The sequence below is a fragment of the Sphaeramia orbicularis genome, chromosome 6 (genome assembly GCF_902148855.1).
Source record: "Sphaeramia orbicularis chromosome 6, fSphaOr1.1, whole genome shotgun sequence".
Classification (NCBI taxonomy): domain Eukaryota; kingdom Metazoa; phylum Chordata; class Actinopteri; order Kurtiformes; family Apogonidae; genus Sphaeramia; species Sphaeramia orbicularis.
In genome coordinates, this window is record NC_043962.1 from 25,301,708 (window position 1) to 25,326,311 (window position 24,604).

The 24,604-nt window shown below is 38.7% G+C and overlaps 2 protein-coding genes across 6 annotated transcripts; both read right to left on the reverse strand.

The window, feature by feature from the left end:
• Positions 1–521: 521 nt before the first annotated feature.
• On the reverse strand, positions 522–7,263 carry fam185a (family with sequence similarity 185 member A). The gene is made up of 8 exons (XM_030136780.1): positions 6,716–7,263; positions 5,744–5,853; positions 4,982–5,074; positions 3,586–3,724; positions 2,123–2,164; positions 1,942–2,037; positions 1,009–1,143; positions 522–876 (listed from the first exon to the last, which is right to left on the reverse strand). The coding sequence occupies exons 1-8, from the start codon at positions 7,125–7,127 to the stop codon at positions 764–766; spliced, it is 1,140 nt and encodes a 379-aa protein (XP_029992640.1). The 5' UTR covers positions 7,128–7,263; the 3' UTR covers positions 522–763.
• Positions 7,264–9,593: 2,330 nt separating this feature from the next.
• On the reverse strand, positions 9,594–22,341 carry LOC115421070 (mucin-5AC-like). 5 transcript variants are annotated; one of them, XM_030136777.1, is made up of 4 exons: positions 18,665–22,341; positions 17,429–17,458; positions 14,583–16,183; positions 9,594–10,736 (listed from the first exon to the last, which is right to left on the reverse strand). In XM_030136777.1, the coding sequence occupies exons 1-4, from the start codon at positions 22,276–22,278 to the stop codon at positions 10,039–10,041; spliced, it is 5,943 nt and encodes a 1,980-aa protein (XP_029992637.1). In that variant the 5' UTR covers positions 22,279–22,341; the 3' UTR covers positions 9,594–10,038. The 5 variants fall into 5 exon arrangements, with proteins under 5 accessions (XP_029992637.1, XP_029992634.1, XP_029992638.1 ...); XM_030136774.1 differs by having other exon boundaries at positions 14,583–17,458; XM_030136778.1 differs by lacking the exon at positions 17,429–17,458 and having other exon boundaries at positions 14,583–15,068; positions 17,745–22,341.
• Between the last annotated feature and the right edge of the window lie 2,263 nt (positions 22,342–24,604).

Genomic DNA, 24,604 nt, shown 5'->3' on the forward strand with positions numbered 1-24,604 from the left:
ATGCTGTTTCTGTCAAAAGCCAAACTCAAAGGCCTCTGACAGATGTTGGTATCTGTTTATTTATATTATTAAAAATTAAATATATGATGAGGCAGCTACAATGCACTGAATATTATGTCATTGCGTTGAATGGAGTTCAACAGCCTGGTGAGGGAAACTGTTAATTTTCACCATCATTTAATGTTGTATTGCATGTTTTTAATTACTTTGTCATCACCCCAGGGTGTCAGTCTGTTGGTCTGCATACTGTTCTTTGTTTTATTTTTAATTTTTTTTTAACAATCTTGATATACCTTTGGTTTATGTAACACTCTCAAAGGATGAATGTGTCGTAAGCAGGATGTTTGGATGTATAGAGTCTAGTGAAATGAGTGTGAAGACAAGTACAGATCCTGCAATGAGGCTGATCTAGAACAATATGAAACCATTTTTCTTAGGGAAGAGTGTGAAAAATGTACTTAATATCCTGTGATTTCCTAATTATTAACTTTTGCTAACACAAGACTGATATTTAATCGTTATTTAATTAAGCTTAATGGTTTTTATAATTACTGTCATCGATTGTTGGGCACTTACACAGTACACTTGCCAGAATTAATGTATGTATAGTAATTTTAGCACATACAGAGGATTTAATACTGTAAATGGCACCGGATTTTAGACATCTTGCAGTGTTTTTTTTTTTCTCTCTTTGCTTGAATATATGAACAAAACTCAGTGCAGAAATACAACATACATCTGTGGTCATCTTGTCGTTTAGAACTCAGCCTCCCAGCTTCAGGGACTCGAACCAGCTTTGTGTCTTCAGTCTGACAGAGCCTCTGTTTGCCCGAGCTTTGACCCACTGGTCATGGTGAGGCTCTCCATTTATAAAGCCTGAGAGACACAGAACAGGACACATGGCAGAATTATGGGAAATGAGTGGAGCGTGGAATGAAAACTCAGTCCTGTTTTGGGTGTAGTTAATTGACTGACTGTAGTGTGGTGAAAAGATAATTTATTGCTCACCAGTAACTGTGGTTTGGCCTTCATCTGTGTTGTTCTCCGCTCCGTGCAGAACAACCTCCGGGCTGACGTCCACCGACGCTCCGCAGAGCTCCACCCCTGCTCTTAAAGATGAGGGCACACGCACACACACAGCCCCTAAATATAGGTGTGTGTATGTGTGTGAATGGATAGGTTAATATAAGAAAAAACTACCGGAGGGAAACTGTGTAGCATACACTCTCAAAAACAGAGGTACGAGATCAGAACATTTATGTACCTATAAGTCCATTTTTTTTAAGAATGTTCTCTCAAAAGTACAATATTGGTCTTTAGGAGGCCAGAATTGCACCTGTAGACTATGAACAAGGGTCCAAAGTTATGTAAAGTACAAATTTGTACTATAAGGTACCCTGCAGCATTAAAAAATGTGTGTAGACCATGACAATAGGCTATAGGCTAGGATAACTTAACAGTAGGACTAATTATAGTTAAAACATTAGGCTTAGCACATTATTTATTATATATCATACTGTAATTACTCTATATTATATTTAATAATAATTTGTGTTTTAATTTAATAGCCCAATTAGCTCAATGATAATAGCCTAATAATTTATTTAGCTTATTAGAACCTCTGATTATTGCCATAATCTCTGTTTTATCAAGTTTTCATTCACACCTCCATGTCTTGATGTCGTAGCTTGCCTATGCCATTTTTTTTTTTTCTCAATTAGGCCACCGGTTCAAACTTTAAACATCATGGAATTATCAACTATAAGAGAGTTTTCTTTCTATGTAAAGTACTTAAGGTACAAAAATGGACCATGTCGAAAGGGTACAGAAATGTCTCTCAAAAAAGTACACCCCCAGCAACAAGCATTTGAACCCTTTTAAGTACAAGCTGGTACCTCTGTTTTTGAGAGCGTAGGATGAATGCGGATACATCATGTTTACCTTCCTCACTTAAGACTTCAGCAGTGCCACTATCTCCCACGTAGATATCTATGTCTCCGCTGTGAGAGGAGACCTTCAGGAAACGATTAGAACCATCTGTACAACAAAACAACCCACAGGTGTTTTCTTTTACTAGATACTGACAGAGACCATACGTTGTGCAGAGAATGAGCTTCCTTACCTATGACTGTATCTCCAGAGACGTTCTTTACAGTGGCGTTACCTTTTGAAATGGACAAAAGCACAGGATCAGTGTAATCTAATATAACTGGCTCCCAGTTAACATTGAGGTACTAAATCTGTAATAAATTATCAGCAGGAAAAGAGCCTGTCACTGTTAACATATCTATAACCTGTGTCACTAAGCTATAATTGTTTCCATCTATTTGATGACGAGAGGTTTGTATGTGTACAAAACACATTAAAATTCTACATGAATGACGCATTTATTTTCACACTTCAAGCTACAGGCTTTATTGTCCAGTCTGTGCTTCCAAGAGTGAAGTTTTACAACTAAACAGTTTATAGGTACCCCAACACAAACAACAGGCTCATCATCTGGGATTAATGGGAACCAAATGGAAGCCTGTGACAGGATTCTTTAGGTAACAAAATCTTTTACTAAGTCTGAGGAATGCAGCTGTGAAAGGTTACTGCAAATACTTAAAACAAGTTCATACACTTATCCTGTTTGCTTATTACACTGTACATAAATAAAGACAAATTCTAGTATAACATGTGGTACCAGGCACAACAAACTCCGCCCCTCGCACATATTGTGACTTATTTTGGCCACAATCCAGCTGATGTCATCATGTCTATATGTATGCTGATGTCAGCATATCAATTGCCTCTATATATGTACCAAGTTTGAAGTAAATCGAAACAAAATTGATGTTTTTATAGACATGAAAGTTTTGCCCATTGTAAGTAAATGGGAGAAGAAAAAAGATTTTACAAATTCCTAAAAAACTTAAACTTTGACCTACTTTTCCCAAAATGTAAACACATCTATTCTGCATCACTGGCAACCTATAAACCAAATTTGGTATGAATTCACTCAATAGTTTTGCTGCTACAGACATTTGAAATTTCGCCCATTATAAGTAAATGGGGGGAAAAAAAGATATTAAAAATTCATAAAAACTTTGAACTTTGACCTGCTTTTCCCAAAATGTAATGAGATCTATTCTGGATCACTGGCAATCTATAAATTAAATTTGGTATGAATTCAACTGATAGTTTTGCTGCTAGAGTGTTAACAAACAAACATACAAACTGAACCAAAAACAATACCCCTTGCCTCCCCTTCAGGGGGCAGGGTAATAATTCTTCACTTTGGTTTCAACCAAAGTACAGGCTGCTGTACATCTGGGTCACCCATTACTCATACTGTTGGCATTTCAGCATCTGGACTGTCCTCAAACACACTGAGGTGCCCTTGATGAGACACTGTATCACAAGTGGCCTCTACTGTGGATGTGCATGTGCAAGAACACATACTCAAGATTACTCTAATGACAGTAATGAGTGGTCCGGTTTTGGCTTCACTCTGCTTTTACATGTAAAACTAGCACAGATGTAAATAAACAGATGATATGCTGTGATGTAGGTTATAGTTTATAGATGTGTCTTTTTGCTCACCATGTACATGGCCCAGTTCTACTCTCCCAGAGCAGGAGGAAACGCAGCTGCTCTCAGCATAGATAGCTTTAACCTTCAAAGAGCCGTGTTCTGTTGAAACATTCATTTTGGTTCCCTGGAGCTTCTTCACATCCACTACCTGCAAGCACACAAACTGATTATTGAACTGGGCTGGAGCCAGGAGAAGTAGGAGTAACAGACCTAGGCATGGCCCAAAATATGGGAACATTTAACTGAGTGCTGCTGCTGCCCCCTAATGACTGAATGCAAGTACAAAGTACTGTACAAAGTACTGTAGTGGAAAAAAGCATTTGCACACCCTTAAAATTTTACACAAATATCATCATAAAATATTAAAAGGCTGTTGCTGCATCAGACAGACATAAACAAATGTAATTTTTTTTGTATTGTTAAGGAAAAATAATGACTAAATTCTTGACAGTTTCCACATGTCATGCCGTGGATGTGATTCATTATTTTGCTGAAACACCCAGTTTTGATCTTGACGGAACAAAGCATGTGCAGAAGGGAGCATGTGGATTTTAAAAATGGCACAATACTAGGCAGAGTTCAAATATTTCAGAGTGATTCTTAACCCTTTAACCCCTGAGACATTATTCCAGGTAAACATGCTGCTGTGAATTTGCATCTGTTTCAGTGTCATAAAAGCTGCTGTGAGTATGTGCTTGTGTTCCTTTTTTTCAGTGGTTTTTCTTTACTGTGTGTTTTAGGATCAAAACAGGGTGGAATAACAGACAAAAACAAAGAGAAGAATTACAGTTTGACAGGTTTTTGCTAAATAAGTCACTCAGAATGTACATCAATAAGAGATTTAGGATGTAAAACATGATCTGTGAATTGGGACACACTGAACAACGACAAGTATTTGAATTTTGGCCCAGTAGTTTTTGTTTTAGCTCTTTTTTTCTAAATCAGTCCAGCTGCTTTTTGGCACCTAGTTAAACTCCAGAAAGCATTTACACAGTCAAAACTCGGCAAAAACACAATTAAAAAAAATAAAGGAAAATCACCACAACACTGCAAACAACAGTAAAAACAAAAAAACGCAAGGAAAATGGCATTTAAAAAAAGTCCAAGCAGTCTGTTTTTATAGTGAGTCAGTCTCACTCTCTGGTCTGTTTTGTCCTCTGTTACACGGGTGGGAGGGGGTGCACTGAGCATGCTCAGATGTCTATGGAAAGGGCGAGGTCTAGTCTCTCAGCATGTTTTGAAATTTTTGCCATTGAGTTGAATTTTTATGAATATTTAAAATAAATCATGCATTCTAAACGCTCACCACAGACATGTCAGGGGTTAAAGGGATAATGCAATATATCACAAACATATGGGGTGGTGTGCAAAAACACTTCTCCACCACTGTTTACACACTGCTTACACTGTCTCCACTTGTGATGATGTCCACATTGCCATGGATGGTGCCCAAACCTGTGACCTGCCCTCCTTTAGTCTGCACCTGAACCTGGTGTCCCTGAAACACAAAAAACAGGTTGAAGTAAAGTAATAATCCAAAATATTGAACCAAGCATTAGTCTAATGCAGGGATTCCCAAAGTGGGGTACATGTACCCCCAGGGGTACTTGGAGGAAGCCCAGGGGGTACTTGAAATTTATATGGAAAAATACATTAAATAAGTCATCGTGTACTGAATACAAAATAAATAATGAGAATTAATGCTGAAATATAAAACACAACAAATACATTCATATAATAGTTTTATTGTCAACCATCTTGTTTCAGCTTTGGTAACGTTAAGAGCATTTTTATTTTGTATTATTCAAAAAGAGTTTGAGTAGCTAAGTCATTATTTTTTATTGATGAAAGGTTCATTTATTAATTAATGACCAATTTAGTTTTTTTTTTTTTTTTTTAAATCAATGAAAGAGGGTACTTTTCAGTTTATATTTTGCACACAAATTTTACTTTAAAAAATGTGTTATCTTTAGATATATTACAGTTAAATATATTTGTTTGCACAGTTCTGAAAATAAAAACAGACATTTTTGGCACAGGAACAAATCTTGCCTAATTCTTTTCAGTCAAAAATGCTGAAGCAAGAGTTGGGGGCACTTAGCTAAAAAGTATATTTCAGGGGTACTCCACTATAAAAAGTCTGAGAACCACTTATGCTATCATTCACCTTGACAGAGTGCAGGGTGCAGCTTCCCTTCTCTGTCTGCACTTTGCAAATATCACACTCCATCTTCTGCACGTGCACGTTACCTTCTCCCTGAGTGGTAATAAACAGATCTGACAAAAACACAAGTTATAAGGACACACTGTAAATTTCAGTGAATTTTTTTCTAAATCAGGGGTGTCAAACATGCGGCCCAGGGGCCAAATGTGTCCTGCCAAAGGGTCCAGTCCGGCCCTTGGGAAGTTTTTGCAAAGTCAAAAATTCCACGGTCTTGAACTGAATTAAGGGGAAAAAAAAAATTAGCTTGAATTAAGGAAAAAATGTTGAATTAAGCAACAAAAAAAAAAAAAATTAAAAATCTTAAATTTAGCAAAAAATCTTGAATTAAGCAAAAAATCTGAATTAACAACTTCAAATTTGTTTCTTTGTTTTAGTGCAAAAAATAACATTAAATTATGAAAATATTTACATTTACAAGCTATCCTTTAACAATAAAATGTGAATAACCTGAACAAATATGAACAACCTGAAATGTCTAAAGAAAATTAAGCACAATTTGAACTCTTTTCTGCCTGTTACTGAGTGTTTAGTGTCTTTGTAGATCTGATCCATAATGTACATGTAGAAATGATAAGTTGAGGCAGAATATTGTTAAAATTGCACTTACTTTTCTCAAGAAAGTTCAGGTTTTTCAGGTTATTCACATCTTTTTTGTTTGGCTAGTTTATAAAAGTAAGTATTTTCATAATTTAATTTTTTTTCTTTACTTTAAAACAAAGACAAAAATTTGGAGTTGTCATTATTTATATATTATTATGTTTTGTTTTGTTTGTTTTTTTTACAGGTCCGGCCCACTGCAGATCAAATGTAGCTGAATGTGGCCCCTGAACTAAAATGACTTCGACAGCCCTGGTCTAAATAATGAAATGATTGTTTACTCCACTACTGTTCTGATGTCCTGCAGTGGTCACTCACTACTTTTGATGGGTGCTCTCAGATCTATGGCCACCCCACTGTGGACTCTGTCAGCTGAGATCCGCAGCTCTCTGCTCTGCTCATCATACAGGACGTGGCATTGATCCACGCAGAGCTCCAGGTCCTGATCGGAGCCGGTTCCGTGGACTGTGACGAAGGCTCGGTCGGCCTCAGGGAAGGCATGCAGGTCCAGAGGGCGGACGGAGATACTGCAGCCCAGATGAGCCCGCACCGAGCTGAAGGGGCTCACAGCCAGGGCCCACTGCCTCAGAGGAGGCTTGGACTCCGGCTCTGTCACGGATCTGACACCAGTGGAAGTGGAGAAGCACCGACAAGTGTGCAGAGGACAGCGGAGTGTGGAGAAAAGCCTGGGACTGAAGGAGCGGAGAGGACCTGCAGCACTCCAAAACATCTCTGTCACCTGAGGAAGCAGCTCATCCACATCACACACACACAAACACACACACTACACGGATGAATACACACTGTGAACTGTGTAACAAGGTGGCATTGAATGAACACGGACCACGAGACCATAATACTGTCAAGAGTACTTTAGTTCAGGCAAGAACACACATCCGGTTTATAGTCAACTGGAATTTACAAACAACAAAATAAAACAAATAAGAGAACAGTCTGAAACACAGGAAAGGCACACTGACTGTAATATACAGATAGATAGATAGATAGATAGATAGATAGATAGATAGATAGATAGATAGATAGATAGATAGATAGATAGATAGATAGATAGATAGATAGATAGATAGATAGATAGATAGATAGATAGATAGATAGATAATTGTGTGTGTTTATGTGCCACATATGGCCCAATTCAATCTCAACTGGACCGAAATGGTAAAATACTATCATTAAAATCTATAAATATAATTATTTATAGATGTTTGTCTTTATTTTAGTGTAAAAAAAAAGAAGTTAAATTACAAGACATTGTTTATGTTTACAATCTGTCTCTTCACAAAAAATGTGAATAACCTGAACAAATATGAACAATCTGAAGTATGTTGAGAGAAGTAAGTACAATTTTAACTATATTATGTCTGTTACTAAATGTTTTGTTCCTGTGTTGATCCACTGTGATCTGCAAGTCGTAATGCATGCGTAAATGATAGAATAGACTAGACTAGACTAGAATAGAATAGAATAGAATAGAATAGAATAGAATAGAATAGAATAGAATAGAATAGAATAGAATAGAATAGTCTTTATTGTCATTACACCATTTGTGCAACAAAACTACAGATAACCTGAGACACAATATTGTGAAAATTGCACTTATTTTTCTGAAGAAATTTCAGGTTGTTTGTGATTGTTCATGTTAGTCACATTTTTCAAAGAATACTTTGCAGATGTAAACATTTTCATAATGTTATGCTACTTTTTTCACTCGTATTATTTTTCTGGTCTGGCCTGTTTTAGATCCCACTGGGCTGTATGTGGCCCCTGAACTTAAATGAGTTTGGAACCCCTGGTCTAACAGTTTGGACTAAAGCAGCTTCTTCTACAATAAAATGCATCAGTTCAATCAAGCTCTGAAATTTACTGCTAAAAAGCAGATTCACTGACATCACTGATGCATCCTGAAAAAGAAAAAAAAAAAAAAGGAAAAAAAAAAAAAAAAAAAAAAAAAAAAAAAATATATATATATATATATATATATATATATATATATATATATATATATATATATATAAATGTGAAAGCTTCACTGATTTCTGCTTCCTGAAAATGATTCACAAATGTATTAATTTTTCAGCAAAAGAGCCACTTTGACATTTTGTCCCATAGGACAGGACAGCAGCAGAGTCACAATAACTATAAAATATCCCAGTGAAGAACCACATGTGGACAGTCAACTCTCTCCATAAAGGGCAGTCACATCTGGAACATAACATTAAATAAAATAAAACTGATAACAGATGTCAAAACATTCCCAGTAAAGGTTAAGAACTGGCTGAAAACAGAAAAAGAATGTACCCACCTCTAAAATGTATAATGTTATAATGTGGTCAGCTCAGACTGTTTTTCTTTTCTTCTTTTTTCTTTCAGAGTGTGAATGTGTGTGGGTGTGTGAGGTACATGTGAATAGGCTTTTATATTTTTTGCTTATACTAGTGTTTATACTGTTTTTATATTATTGTTGTTTATACTGTAAATGTGTTTCTCTGTTGAAAAGTGCAACCAGAGATGAGAGTTAAAAACTAGGTCAATTTTTTTGCACTTTTTGAGTAAAACATCAGATGTTCTATATGTGCACTGTTCCACTACATTGTGCCTGATAGATAAGTGAATAAATAAATCAAAATTAGTAAAGTGTAAACTGGTTCTTCAAATTTTGTGCTGATTGCCTCAGATGCAGAATTACCAAAGTAAAGTATAAGTTATTCAAGTAAAGTATAAATAGCTCAATTACACAGTAACCTTCATCAAACCCTTTCATTTAAGCTGGTGCTCTATTTTGATGATGCATATTGTCAACAGCTTTTTTCACGTAGCAAATCGTCGACACTCATCAAGCATAGGATTTTTGGCGTCACTAGGGAACAGGTAACCATTTGCTGTGTTTTTGTCACCTCTAAATATAAACCCAAACACTGAGCTTTTATTTTGAAGGGAACTAATTTTTTGGGTTCCGGTTTTCGTCTGGTTTTTATTGTAACTTGACAAACCAGAAGTATAAGGATTGTATAAATCTAGCACCGCCCCTTTTTGGATGTAATCCAATCAGTGGTTCTGTCGTATGTGCGTAAAGGATGATGGGAACCTGAGTTTTGCAGCATTTGGGTATTTTTTTTCTACACAAAAACAGGAGAAACTAATACAAAGCTTTAATATACATATATTTTATTTATCTTTATAAAACCATGTTTAAAAAAATCATAATTATCGTTGATAAACCATTATTACAGGACTCTATCACTGTAACAATGTTCAAATATTCACTGAAAATAAAAAATAATTCTTCAGAAGAGGATTTCCCTCTGTTGTCATTGGACATTTTCCACCATCGACAAAAAAACATTATGAAATTTTGATATTAAAAAAAAAAAAAAAGTATGGATGGATACTCTGCAAGTAGGACTAACCAACTATGTACACCCTCAGCTTCATCCTGTAAACAAACCACTATTAATGAATCAAACACAAGGAGGCAGCATTGTGTTAATAGTGTAGGCAACAATAACTGCGTGGACTATGATATTAAAATGCAAGGAGCATCTTCTGGAGCTTATGGTTGAAGTTTGAAGTTAATTATTTGTTGAACATTCTTTGGCAGAAAGTCACAGTCACTTGAGCTCATCTCATGGCTTGAAGCCCTTTGGTCTGATCATCATCCTGACACTTCTAAAAGACTGTCTCTCATTAGTGGGGTAGTACTCTGTGGAGATGTTGTGCCACGTTCCCCAGAAGATCCCGTCCCGGACTCCTTTGTACCTTCCGCTGTAGTATTTCCCGTTCAGGTTTGCGGCCATGCATGCATCAAACCACCACCCGGAGCTGTAGTAGGCCCCGCAGTTCCCGGATGGGTACCGGTCGTGGTCCCGGTCCGGGGTGGTGAAGGCCCTGTTGTTGTGGTCGTATCTCTTGCTGAAGCGGAGGGCATCGCCCGCGGTGCCCGAGTACCCGCTCACTGTCAGTCTAAAGCGCATGCGCTCACTTGCAACCTTGAAGTGCTCATACTCTGCAAACTCCGTCACCCCGTCAAAGTCCTCCAGCTCTACCCGCAGCATCATGTCCCTCTCCCGGGTCAACAGGTGGATCAGATTATTGCCCAGCCAGAACTCCCCCCCGTTTATGTCCCCAAATCCGTCCTTATAGTCGTCCCAGAGGCGGTTGAAGTTCACGGTGCCGTCTTTCCGGCGCTGCAGGACTGTCCATCCTCCTCCGTTCAGCTCCATGTCACACAAGACTGAGAAGCTGCGGCTGGGGTCAGGGGTCACCAGGTACACTCCACTGTCCGTCTTCCCTCTCAGAAGGTGGTCCGAGCAGTCTCTGATAACTGTGGATGGATCAGAAAATGTTCAGTTTACTTTATACCCGTATAGATTTATTTATCAGTTAGATGATGACATTCTTTGACATTTTTTCAAAACATAATAACATGTAACTCCCGTCTAAGGATCATATTCTTAAAAGATTTAAAAGCCCCCCCACTCATGCACAGTGGTTAGAAGACATTATGTCCTGCTTAAAACTGGAGAAAATTAGATATTCACTCCGGCAATCAAATGGGAAATTCCAGAAAGTGTGGGGTCCCTTCCTAAAACCATTCCAGACCCTGTAAGTGCTTGACTTTTAAGTGCAGTTTAATAATGCTGCTTACTCCATACTTACTCCTAGCATAGGTTTTTGTCATGATAGTGACCCCTTATTATTATTTCTAGTGCACTGGCAATGACTGAGGAGGGATTATTTTATGTAGTTTGTTGTTTGCTCTGCTTTGCTGTTTTTTTTGTTTTGTTTTGTTTTGTTTGTTTTGTTTTTCTATAGTGCTAGCTGCGTTTAATTTACATCCATGCTTACTTAAGATTTCTTTAATGACCATTCAGCACTGCACTTGTATTATATTGAGAAAACTTCAATAAAAAGATCTTGATCGAAAAAAAAGATTCAAAAGAGACATTGATGTGAAATGCACTTTCTGTTCTGTGAACACTGAAAAACTTTCACATTTATTTTGGCACTGCCTGGATGTCCAAAGCTTTTGGTTTGATATTTGTAATTTTGTTGTTAGATACATTGAAAAAGATTTCAAGTTGTTTTGGAGAGATGTGCTTTTTGGCCTCTTTGATATTAACAGAAATAAGACCATTTCTAATGAAACATTCATTATCAACCTTATCATTCTTTTGGCAAAATTCCACATTCACAAATGCAAGTTCTCTCATCAAAAAACTTCTTTTAATGCTCTTCACAGTGAGGTCAAACAGTACATCGACTCAATTAAGTTTTCTCTTAATCAAAAGGCAACAAGAACTGTGAACATCTGTATACATTTTGGCATTTTTTTGTAAACCCCTGCACCCTCTGGCAAGTTATGTGATATGATTCTCATGTTTTATGTTAAATACTTGTAATTTTACATACCTTGCACAGTTTTTTATTGTTTGCTGAAGATCTTCATCTTTGTAAAACTGGCAAATGATAAATAAACTATATTTAAAAGTAAATAAATAAATAAATAAAATATGTAACATGAGATGACTATACACATGATAAGTGCTTCAAACTCCACCAATCAGAACAACATAAGAGAGAGATGGGTCAATAAAAGAATGACTGTGATACAAGATTTAAAAAAAAAAACAACAACAAAACTTCTGGACTAAGACCAAGGTTAGAAGTAGTTAAAAACCCAATAAAAAGAAGTTGATGCCCCAGTCAGTACCCAGATAGCAACTATTTTGGCAGTATTATGGTATACATTTGGCATTTTTGGCTTTCTTTTGGCATTATGAAAACCTTTAGGCTTAACTGTGGTATGATTAAGGTTATCCATCATAGATATGAAGGCACCAGCCATATATGTCTGAGTTCTGGCATATGTCTGATTAACCAAAAGACTGGGCAAAGAGTGGGATCAAGTATAGGGATGGTATGGCATGTTTATGGCAAGACAGAAGATTGACTAAAGAACGGCAACATCTTATTCCATATATGGATGATTTTTGGTTGTGTTTTGGCATATTTCTGTAAAGCCAAAACACTGCGCAAAGAGCGGGAATTTCTACCCAGAAGAAAACCCCACTTCATTTTAAAAGCATGATCAACACAAATTTTGGGTGAATTTTGGCCTCCTTTTGGCCTCTCTTTGGGTCAGTTTTGGCTACTTTTTGGTTGGATTATGGGGATTTGGGGCTTTTCTGGGACAATTATGGCTGTATTTTGGAAGTCCCCAATTAGTTTTGGGTGAAGTTTGGCTTCCTTCTGGTTTGATTTTGGCTTGCCTATTTTGGACCATTTAGGGCCCATACATCCGCCCAGAACTTTGCCAAAATGCCATGCCAGTTTTGGGCCAGATTTTAGCCATTATGATTTTGCTATCTGGGATTTTTTCAAAACATAATAACATGAGATGACTATAGACATGATAAGTGCTCCAAACGCCACCAATCAGGACAACATAAGAGAGAGATGGGTCACGAAAAGAATGATTGTGATACAAGATTAAAAAAAAAAAAAAACTTCTGGACTAAGACCAAGGTTAGAAGCAGTTAAAAACCCAATAAAAAGAAGTTGACACCCCAGTCAATAAATACAAGATATATTCAGAGATAAGTGCAAAAATAGATGTGCAATATATTTGATTTGTTTTTACCCTGAAGTAGTAGACCCTCCCTCATTTATAGAGAAATTAGGCTGCATGCATGCTGCTTTTTGTTGACATTTAGCAGGTGGAATTACCATTCTGCAGCTGGGATGAAACCGTGAACTGTGACATCAGTGTTGGGTGTGGACAGTGCAAAAGAGGTCAGTGCTTTTCCACCATAAAGTTGTTTGGTTGGGTTTAAAGGCCCACACACTGTGTCTAACTGTCAGAGAGATCATTTTTTTGGTGGTGAAATTTATTATAGGCATTTCACATGAGTCATTATTTGAGTTCAAAAAAATCATAGTGTCATAAAGCACAAAAGCAGAGAAATTGGTAAATAGTGATTTAAAAAACATACATTTGAAACAGTGATTGGTTTGAAATGAATGCTTTGTGAATAAAGTTTATTCTATGTTTGTATCACATGACCAGAGCAGAAGGCAATATGGGATAAAAGCCAAATAGATAAGGTCAGACACATAACAGCTTTAAGACAATGTTAATTATACACAGTTTAAGATGCACAAACTGTATATGATGTTTGTTTATGTTGTATTTAATGCTCTTATGTTCTTATTTGGACAATGTGATATGTTTTCAGCTTTATATCAGACATTTATTGAATGAATCCTCTTTTATATTAGCATGTTGGGACCTGTTTATTTTCTAGCATTAGCCCAAGAGACATTCAAAGACCTAAATATGCATTCATTATTTGTGCTTTGTATTTCGCCATAGTTTTTGCTGTGTTTCAGTGGTGCCTTTAAGAGGAAGAGAAATAAATGTTGAAAAGACATCAGCATGAAGCATGGCCTTAATTCTATTAGAACAGTGTAGCTGTATTGTGTGTATTTCATATCAAACTTGTGTCCTGAAAAAAGATATGTCTGTACATTAATGCACCTTTTAAAGGGTGACAACTAGAAATTCCAGCCCATGCATGGTATGTCAGGCCTTTGTTTTTTTTTTTAATACAATATTTCATTTTCATAAGATTGATTTAATGCTGAATTATTTGTGTATTGCCAGACACATTCCACTGAAGGATGTTTTAAAGATGTACTCCACACATAGTTGTGGTTTTAAGGCTAATAATTACTGACAGATACATTTTGCACACACTTGCAGATTCCGTCTTTGATAAATAATAGCCATGATGTGTGCTACAAAGATGATCTCTAACCACATAATTACATTTAAAAATAATAAATGAGGTTCTGTGTGGTCTTGTTAATCCTTTTAGCTGTTTCTGGCACTGAGGTCATTGTCGATTACTTTATGAGTGAGTAATGCAATCAGAAGCACTAAAATACCAATGCACAACAGTTTATTTCCTTAATTACTGTGATGTAATGCCAGTTAATAAAAAGTTAATCAGACCAGTATATTTGGAAAATAACTGATCATAAATTATAATTTTTTTTACTCTCATAGATCTGTTATTGAGTGAAGAACATTACATTTCTTATATTGTTCTGTGCCTGATAACACAAAAGTATATTAAGCACTGTCAAGGTAAAAAAAAAGTGTTACCTTTAGGTGGGAGTGTTGAGAAGGTGCTGCCTCTGCCATCCACGTCAGGATGATCCTTGGAGGTCGTGTCTGAGGGTCTTAATTTTGGATTAATACTGTTATTGAGGAAAGCAGCCACCTGGTTAATTTTTACCCGCAGCTCACGTGCAGTGGGAGTGGAGGCCTCAGCAGGAGCCTCAGGGCCAGAGGTGGTGGTTGTTGACCTGAAGCCAGAGCTGACTGTGGAGGTAGTTTGGACGCTGGGGGGAGGGACTGAGGTTGTTGTTTTGTCTGGGGTTGTAGTTTGGCTGGATGCTGTTTCTTTGACATTTTCCAATACAGACTGTGATTTGGAGTCAGTATTAGAAGAGAGATGTGTGGATCTTGGAGTGGTGCTAGACGTAAGACTTTTGACGGTCCCACCAATGACAGTTTTTGGTCTTGTTGTCCATAAGATTGATGGTGGTTGAATGGTTGTTTGTGGTCTCAGATCAGATTTAATTCTTCCTGTTGGACTCATTGGGAATCCTTCTGGGAGAGTATTGAGATGAGGAAAGGCATCAGGGTCCAGGGTGTTAGAGGTCTTCGGACCCAGAGGACTGGGTTTCCTATCACTGGGACTGAACTCTGTGCCCCTTTGGGAATGAGTCACCTCAGTACTCTGTTTTATAGGACCAGATGTAGGTTGTATACCAGTTTCAGTGTCATGGGTGCTTTCTGAAGCCACCCCACTGATAAAAGTTGGATCTAGATCTGTTTTGGTCTTTGGGGTTGACTCTGACTGAACTGCTGGTTTGGGCTTTGAAGCAGGTGTTGCATCTGGGCTGAATACAGGTCTGGTTGAAGGCCTGAGTCCAGGAGAGGGCCATTGTTTGGATGTTGTGTTGGATTCTCCTTCAGGTATTTGGTCATGGTCAGATGTTTCAAAGTTGTTTTTTGGTGCTTTTTCAGGTTCAGGTCTCAGCTTTGTTTTTTGGTCTGTCTCAAACTTGGGACGTTTTTGATTGATTTTAGGTACTTGGCCTGGTTTAGGTTTTTGGTTGATTTTAGGGACATCCTGTCCAGGTTTAGGCTTTTGGTTGATTTTAGGGACATCCTGTCCAGGTTTAGGCTTTTGGATAATTTTGGTGATATTCTGTCCATGTTTAGGCTTTTGGATAATTTTGGTGATATTCTGTCCAGTTTTAGGCTTTTGGATAATTTTGGTGATATTCTGTCCAGGTTTAGGCTTTTGGATAATTTTGGTGATATTCTGTCCAGGTTTAGGCTTTTGGTTGATTTTAGGGACATTCTGTCCAGGTTTAGGCTTTTGGATAATTTTGGTGATATTCTGTCCTGGTTTAGGCTTTTGGTTTATTTTGGTAACATTCTGTCCTGGTACAGGCCTTTGGTTTATTTTTGGCATCTGCTGGTTTGGTTTTGGTTTTAGCTTAGCATCAGACCGACCAGGTGTAGGCTTTTGTCCAGACGTTGAGTCCTGAACAGATATAATAGGTTCAAGTGATGGATTTTCATCCTTTTCTTTTAACCCATTCACCAGGTTTTCATTTGGATTTGGTGTAATACTACTTGTACTTGTTTTGATTTCAGTCTTTTCAAAAGGTATGAAATATTGGTTTGACCTGAAGTCAGAGCTGACTGTGGAGGTAGTTTGGACATTGGAATAAGGGACTGAGGTTGTTGTTTTGTCTCGGGTGGTTGTTTGGCTGGATTCTTTTTCATCTACATGATCAAATACCTTAGATTGTGATTTGGAGTCAGTATTAGAAGCTAAACTTGTGGTTCTTGGAGTGGTGCTAGACATAAGACTTTTGAGAGTCCCACCAATTAATGTTTTTGGTCTTGTTGTCCATAAGATTGATGGTGGTTGAATGGTTGGTTGTGGACTCAGATCAGATTTAATTCTTCCTGTTGGACTCAATGTGAATCCCTCTGGGAGACTATTGAGATGAGGAAAGGCATCAGGGTCCAGGGTGTTAGAGGTCTTTGGACCCAGAGGACTGGGTTTCCTATCACTGGGTCTGAACTCTGTGCCTCTTTGGGAATGGTTCACCTCAGTACCCTGTTTTATAGGACCAGATGTAGGTTGTATTCCTGTTTCAGTGTGATGAGTGCTTTCTGAAGCCACCCCACTGATAAAAGTTGGATCTAAATCTGTTTTGGTCTTTGCAGTTGACTCTGACTGAACTGCTGGTTTGAGCTTTGAAGCAGGTGTTGCACCTGGACTGAATACAGGTCTGGTTGAAGGTCTGAGTCCAGGAGAAGGCCATTGTTTGGGTGTTGTGTTGGATTCTCCTTCAGGGATTTGATCAAGGTCAGGTGTTTCATATTTGTCTTTTGGTGCCTGTTCAGGTTTAGGCTTAAGCTTTGTTTTTTGGTCTGTGTCAAACTTAGGCTGTTTTTGGTTGATCTTAGGTATCTGGCCTGGTTTAGGCTTTTGGTTGATTTTAGTGATATTCTGTCCTGGTTTAAGCTTTTGGTTGATTTTGGGGACATTCTGTCCAGGTTTAGGCTTTTGGTTGATTTTAGGGACATTTTGTCCAGGTTTAGGTTTTTGGATAATTTTGGTGACATTCTGTCCAGGTTTAGGTTTTTGGATAATTTTGGTGATATTCTGTCCAGGTTTAGGCTTCTGGTTTATTTTTGGGATTTGCTGGTTTGGTTTCAGCTTTAGTTTAGTGTTAGTCTGATCAGGTGTAAGCTTCTGTCCAGATGTTGAGTCCTGAATAGGTATATTAGGCTCACTTGAAGGACTATGATCCTTTTCTTTAAATTCACTCACACGGTTTTCATTTGGATTTGGTGTGATGCTACTTGTACTTTTTTCAGATTCAGTCATTTCAATAGGCATAAAAGTTTGTTTGGACTTGGAGGCAGAGGTGGGAGTGGTTGTTGACCTGAAGTCAGAGCTGACTGTGTAGGTAGTTTGGACCCTGGGGAAAGGGACTGAGGTTGTTGTTTTGTCTGCGGTTGTAGTCCAGCTGGATTCTATTTCATCTACTTTATCAAATATCTTAGATTGTGATTTGGAGTCAGTATTAGAAGCTAAACTTGTGGATCTTAGAGTGGTGCTAGACATAAGACTTTTGAGGGTCCCACCAAAGATTGTGTTTGATCTTGTTGTCCCTGGGATCAATAATGATTGAGCAGTTGTTTGTGTTCTCAGATCAGATTTAATTCTGCCTGTTGGACTCAATGTGAATCCTTCTGGGAGAGTATTGAGATGAGGAAAGGGATCAGGGTCCAGGGTGTTAGAGGTCTTTGGACCCAGAGGACTGGGTTTCCTATCACTGGGACTGAACTCTGTGCCCCTTTGGGAATGAGTCACCTCAGTATTCTGTTTTATAGGACCAGATGTAGGTTGTATACCAGTTTCAGTGTCATGGGTGCTTTCTGAAGCCACCCCACTGATAAAAGTTGGATTTAGATCAGTTTTGGTCTTTGCAGTTGACTCTGACTGAACTGCTGGTTTGAGTTTTGGAGCAGGTGTTGCAACTGGACTGAATACAGGTCTAGTTGGAGGCCTGAGTCCAGGAGAAGGCCATTGTTTGGGTGTTGTGTTGGATTCTCCTTCAGGGATTTGGTCAAACTCAGGTGTTTCATATTTGTCTTTTGGTGCCTGTTCAGGTTTAGGCTTAAGCTTTGTTTTTTGGTCTGTCTCAAACTTAGGGTGTTTTTGGTTGATTTTAGGTACCTGGCCTGGTTTAGGCTTTTGGTCAATCTTAGGGACATTCTGTCCTGGTATAGGCTTTTGGTTTATTTTAGGGACATTCTGTCCAGGTTTAGGCTTTTGGATAATTTTAGTGACTTTCTGTCCTGGTTTAGGCTTTTGGATAATTTTGGTGACATTCTGTCCAGGTTTAGGCTTTTGGTTTTTGTTTGGGATTCGCTGGTTTGGTTTCAGTTTTAGATTAGTGTCAGTCCGATCAGGTGTAGGCTTTTGTCCAGATGTTGAGTCCTGAACAGATATATTAGACTCAGCTGAAGGACTTTGATCTTTTTCTTTAAATTCACTCACATGGTTTTCATTTGGATTTGGCGTGACGCTACTTGTACTTGTTTCAGATTCAGTCTTTTCAATAGGTATGAAATATTGGTTTGACCTGAAGTCAGAGCTGACTGTGGAGGTAGTTTGGACATTGGAATAAGGGACTGAGGTTGTTGTTTTGTCTCTGGTTGTAGTTTGGCTGGATGCTATTTCATCTACATTATCAAATATCTTAGATTGTGATTTGGAGTCAGTATTGGAAGATAGACTTGTGGATCCTGGAGTGGTGCTAGAAATAAGACTTTTGGAGCTCCCACCAATGACGGTTTTTGGTCTTGTTGTCCATAAGATTGATGGTGGTTGAATGGTTGTTTGTGTTCTCAGATCAGATTTAATTCTTCCTGTTGGACTCAATGTGAATCCTTCTGGGAGAATACTGAGATGAGGAAAGGGATCAGGGTCCATGGTGTTAGAGGTCTTCGGACCCAGAGGACTGGGTTTCCTATCACTGGGACTGAACTCTGTGCCCCTTTGGGAATGAGTCACCCCAGTACTCTGTTTTATAGGACCAGATGTAGGTTGTATACCAGTTTCAGTGTCATGGGTGCTTTCTGAAGCCACCCCACTGATAAAAGTTGGATCTAGATCTGTTTTGGTCTTTGGGGTTGACTCTGACTGAACTGCTGGTTTTAACTTTTGAGCAGGTGTTGCACCTGGATTAATTGTAGGTCTGGTTGAAGGCCTGAGTTCAGGAGAAGGCCATCGTTTGAGTGTTGTATTGGATTCTGCTTCAGGGATTTGGTCAAGGTCAGATGTTTTGAATTTGTCTTTAGGTGCTTGGTCTGGTTTAGGCTTTTGGGTAATTTTGGTGATATTCTGTCCGGGTTTAAGCTTTTGGTTAATTTTGGTGATATTCTGTCCAGGTTTAGGCTTTTGGTTGATTTTGGTGATATTCTGTCCTGGTTTAGGCTTTTGGATAATTTTGGTGATATTCTGTCCAGGTTTAGGCTTTTGGATAATTTTGGTGATATTCTGTCCATGTTTAGGCTTTTGGATAATTTTGGTGATATTCTGTCCATGTTTAGGCTTTTGGATAATTTTGGTGATATTCTGTCCTGGTTTAGGCTTTTGGATAATTTTGGTGATATTCTGTCCAGGTTTAGGCTTTTGGCTGATTTTTGGGATATGCAGGCTTGGTTTAGGCTTTAATTTAGGATCAGTCCGATCAGATGCAGGCTTTGGTCCAGGTGTTGACACCCGAACAGATGCATTAGGCTCAAGTGATGGATTTTGATCATTTTCTTTAAATTCATTCAGAGTGCTTTCATTTGGGTTTGGTGTGACACTACTCATTGGATTTATTTCAGATTCAGTTTTTCCAACAGGTGTGAAATATTCATTTGACCTTCCATCAGATTTTACATTGTCTTCACTTTTCAGTTTTTTGTCAGGGTCTTTTCTCTGGTCAGGCCTGTCTACCTTAGGAGGATGGATTGTGATTTTGTCAGCACTGGGGCTTTGTGTTATGATTTCATCAGATATAGGCTGTTGTTCAGTTGCAGGGTCTTTGTAGTTTGTTGTGTTCAAAGCAACAAGTTTCTTCTGAGATGTAGGTTTCTGGACAGGAGGCAACGCTTTATCATGAGATTTCGGCTTTTGGGTTGGTAACTCATTTTGACCAGTTGTTTGCACCTGGTCATTTTTAAGTATTTGTTCATTTTTCTGATCTTCATCAATTGGTAAATTATGAAGCTGAGGCCTCTGGTTATGCTTTGGAATTTGGACCGGCTTAGGGGATTTGACAGATGTGGATTTTTGATCAGTTGTGGGTTTTTGGTGAGGGGGCTTTTGCCTTTGGTCATTATTTGTTTTTTTGTCAGGTAAAGGTGCTTGGACAAGTTTACGGTCATTCTTAGGATGTTTTAGCGTTTGGTCTGCTTCAGGCTTAATTCCAGGTTTATGCTTTTCACTAGGCTTTGGTCCTTGGCTTTGTGTATGTTTACCACCAGTCTTTGTGGGTGAGCTAATGTTCTTTTTAGATGTCCATCGGCTGTGGTCTGTGACTGCTGAGAATGTAGTAGTGTAAGTCTGCCGAGGAGTAGTGGTAATTAATGTTGTCTTAGTGGAGCTACCTTTATCCTTGGTTGTGCTAGTGAACCTAATTGTAGCACCATTTGCCTTTTGTCCTGTGTCTTCCAGTGGACTTATTGTGGGTGTAGCTGTAGCTGGCCTACTTGTGGTCCTAAAACCAGAGTCTGAATCAAAGTTTGGGTACTCAGTACTTCCAGCATCCATAAAGTTTGTGCTTTTGGATTTCAGTCCATTAGCTGTTTTTTTCACCTCTTCGTCAACATCTGTGATAAAATGTGAAATGGGGGATGACAGAGATGGAGATGACGTAAAGGTTACAGCTTTGTCCAAGTCCGTAAACTTAGGGCTTGAAGTTAAATCAGTGGTAGAGTGAGGAGTCAAGCTGTCCGAAAACAAGTCTGTCCTCTCAATTGCTTTACTGTTTTTTAAGTCTCCATCACTGCTGCTCTGCTCACCCTGAACAGTTTTTTCTCCTCCTGTTTTGGTCTTCTTTTCTTTCTCCCTGTCCTCCCCCTCTTTAACAATCTTTTCTTTTTTTGTGAGCTGAGTGTCTTCCGTCTGTTTTGGTTTCTCTTTATTTTCCTGTGTTTTTACCTCCTTTGCCATTTCCTTTTTTCTCTCCTCCCTGTGTTGCTCTCGGTCCTCATTTGTATGCTCGTCATCATCCACTGACATCTTTATTCTATCTCCGGTCCTGTCGTCTTCAGTCTGCGTCTTTTTCCCTGTTTCTTTTGTCTCATCTTGCCACACGTGATGGTCACTTTCTTCTGTTTTTTCTCTGTTTGTAACTTTACTGGGATGTTTTTTCTCTGACGTATCTTCTTGGGATCCCTTTGAATTGTCTACTTTATTTCTGTCTGTCTCTGTCTCCTCATGATTTTTATCAACAACTTCTTCTCTTTCCACTCTTCCCTCATTCTTCCCAGCTGTCGGCACCTGTGTCTGTACCAGTTTGCCCTTCCCTTTTACCCCGTCTACCTTTCTATGGGTTTTTCCATCTTTTTCGGGCACTTCTCTCAGGGTTTCCTCTTTCTCATTTTCTTTTACGACTGTTTTACTGGTTTCCCTTTTCAAGTCCCATGTTTTTCTTTCATTCTCTTTCAAACTGTCTCTTTTTTCAGATGCAGTATCACCGTCACTTTTTGCAGTGTTTTCAGTTTTAACCCTATTAATCCCACACTCATGCCTTAAATCTCTTTCATTCTCTTTTTGTATCTCAGCATTGGTCTCATTCATCAAAATCATCCCATCCTCACGTGTATCTATATCCTCATGCAGCTTTTCATGCTCTCTTTCTGTTTGACTGCCACATTCTCTCTCAGTTTGGCTTACTGTACAATCTGCACATATCTTCCTCAGCTGATCCACATTGTCCTTCAGCTTCTGGAGATCTTCAAGGATCTGCTCCAGTTCTCTGAGCCGCATTGGCAAATTGATAGTCAGTAGTGGCAGGGTGACTAGGTAAGGACACGTGGTCTCCTCCTCATGTTTGCATGGACCCTCAGGTGTTAGGGTTGCAGCACAAGGTTCAAATCCCTTATCCTCTTGGAAGTCTTCTTCACCAGAGGCAGCTGTGATCCAAGAGAGGCTAGAGACGGCCAGCAGGGTCCCAAAAATGCACCGTGCTGTTAACCTCATTGCGTCCTGACAGTAAAGAGCAAATGGAGTGAGGGCAGACAGCGTAAAAAAGACCCACCTCAGTTAGTGAAGCGCAGTGACAGTGAGAGGAGGAGGTAAGGTGGGAGGGAAAAGAGGAGAGAGGGAGAGCTGATAGAGCTCTAAAGTTTAAACACGTCTGTGAAAGGAGTGGGAAGCAAGACATTTTAAGAAGGAAACGACTGAAAAAAAACCAGTGAGAAGTGTGTTATGTGCATGTATATCTCTGTAGATGGCGCCTGTGATATTATGAAGGGAAATCAGGGCGCTTAGAGCAATGAATAACATTTGTTTTTATAATATAAGCAGAGTTAGCAGTATCAGTCCTAAATGAGACAGTGAAAAAGCACAGACTTTGACATTTTAAAGGAAACATGTGCCTCTTCTTAATCCTATTATTACATTACAATTTATCCTCATTTTAATCACATCACTTAATGAATACCACTTGCAATGCATTCTCACTCCATGCTGTAATGATAAGAGCATTGTAGCTTTGAATATGCATGTGTGTAACAGTTGTTTTGGCAGTGCTATCGATGCTTCCTGTCAGTGATTCCACAAACATGTGAGTGACAGATGCAACAAGACAAAATATGCATTTGAAGCAAAATGTTTGCCTCTGGGCAGGATCCAAGAGTTTGTAACTCAGACATATTTCATTTTACTGTAAGCTATGTGGTTTAGTTCAGCTCCTGAGTAATGAAAGTCAGGAATGTCAGATTTATCCAAGAGGACTGCTTCAGTCAAGTGCAATGCCACGGGAGAGAAATTACTCTTGTACTATTGACATTATCCGGACAGTGCTAATCCTCAACAAGTGTACAGAAATGTCAGGCAATCTCCGGAAAAAGGCTATGGCACAGTGAGAGCCTAAAGTCACTTGTCCAAATTGTATTTTCATATAAGATTGATTCTAATCTGATTCACTTTGTCCACTCACAGTGAGGAAAAAATAGAGAGAGGAAACAAAGTCACATGAACCAAATGAGGCATCTGCTTGGCAGGGAGTTTAGATAATGAGGCTTTAGTTTCTCATGCCCAGGGTGTAAATGTCAGTCCCACCACAGGATATCAGATGAGTGATAGCATGCAATGTCCGTGTTTGATGTGTCCGTTTTAATGTGTGTTATACCATTTAAATAGTCTTATTTTTAGAGTGTGATGAAACGTGACCCTTGTGCATTTTCTTTCTGCCTGCTGGCCAGTTGCACTGAGTCCATGAAGCTGAAGAGATTTCTCAGCTGTTCTCAAATAATGACAAAGGAAACCATTTGTTTAACAAGAGGACTGTGGGAAGCATTAGGTTGGAAATGACAAACGACTTAAGGTAAAAGAAAGAGGCTCAGTGTGCGGTGTTTGGCCTGCAAGTTCATAGCTGTACAAAAATCACACCTTGTATCAGTATGACACTTGTTTTGTTCAATAAATGGATCCCATTGATTCACTTTTTCATGTAGAGAACACCTGTAAAAACTATGTAGACTATGTTAAGAGCTTGAAATTTTTTACATATAAAGTTTGTGGATAATAATTCCAATACATACAGACCAGACATATACAACAGCAGATTGCAGACCTTTCTTTCCTCGCTAATGCAGTTGTGAGCTCGCTGGACATACGACAACTGCCAGGGGGATAAAAGCCAGGAATAAGTATCCTTTCACCTTTCTTAGTCACTTCAGTACATCAACACTTAGACTGGGAAATAGTGTGAGAGAAATGTTTACAGTCCCTAGAGACTTCTGTCTGAACACCAGGCTGTATTGATTTATTATCAGAGGGTTGAATCTTTTACAGTGCAGCCAAGCGGAGAGCTCAGACAGCCCCCGCTTAGCCACAACAAATTAACCTGACATACTATATGAAAGAAAAACTATAACGATTACACTGTGGATGGGGTTTAGTTGGATTAATAGGGTCAATATTTTTCATAGTGGTCAATCTGAATGAATGCCTCTGGATCTGTTTTGTTCTCTTCAGCTGCAGCGCACAGCAAGTAACTCTGTTACTCCTGATAAGACTCGCACTCTTGACTTTAGCCATTTATGGAGAGCAGGTTTTTTCTCCACAGGGTGCCCTCTTGGGATACAGTGTTTTGAATTCCCTCAGTGAGCTGGCTTGGCCCACTCTCGGTCTTGGATTGTGTAAACACTTAGGTTTTTTCCACACAGACTAGAACAAACATCTGACCATCAGTCCAACTTCGCAGCTTGGGCTTCCTGGCAGACCACTTCATCTCCATCTACTTTGGGCAGAGGAGCCATTGTCGTCGGTCATGTCTGCTATGTGCATAAGTGTCCCATTT

What these genes read in the sequence shown, in the direction of transcription:
- fam185a (XM_030136780.1), bottom strand. Translation starts at nt 7,127, where the DNA reads ATGTTTTGGAGTGCTGCAGGTCCTCTCCGCTCCTTCAGTCCCAGGCTT. An exon ending in GCACCCTGCACTCTGTCAAG is followed by an intron (nt 5,075 to 5,743) that starts GTGAATGATAGC and finishes TTTGTGTTTCAG; the next exon opens with GGACACCAGGTTCAGGTGCA. An exon ending in CTCTGGAGATACAGTCATAG is followed by an intron (nt 2,038 to 2,122) that starts GTAAGGAAGCTC and finishes TTTGTTGTACAG; the next exon opens with ATGGTTCTAATCGTTTCCTG.
- LOC115421070 (XM_030136773.1), bottom strand. Translation starts at nt 22,278, where the DNA reads ATGAGGTTAACAGCACGGTGCATTTTTGGGACCCTGCTGGCCGTCTCT. An exon ending in CTCAACACTCCCACCTAAAG is followed by an intron (nt 10,737 to 14,582) that starts GTAACACTTTTT and finishes ATCCATCCACAG; the next exon opens with TTATCAGAGACTGCTCGGAC.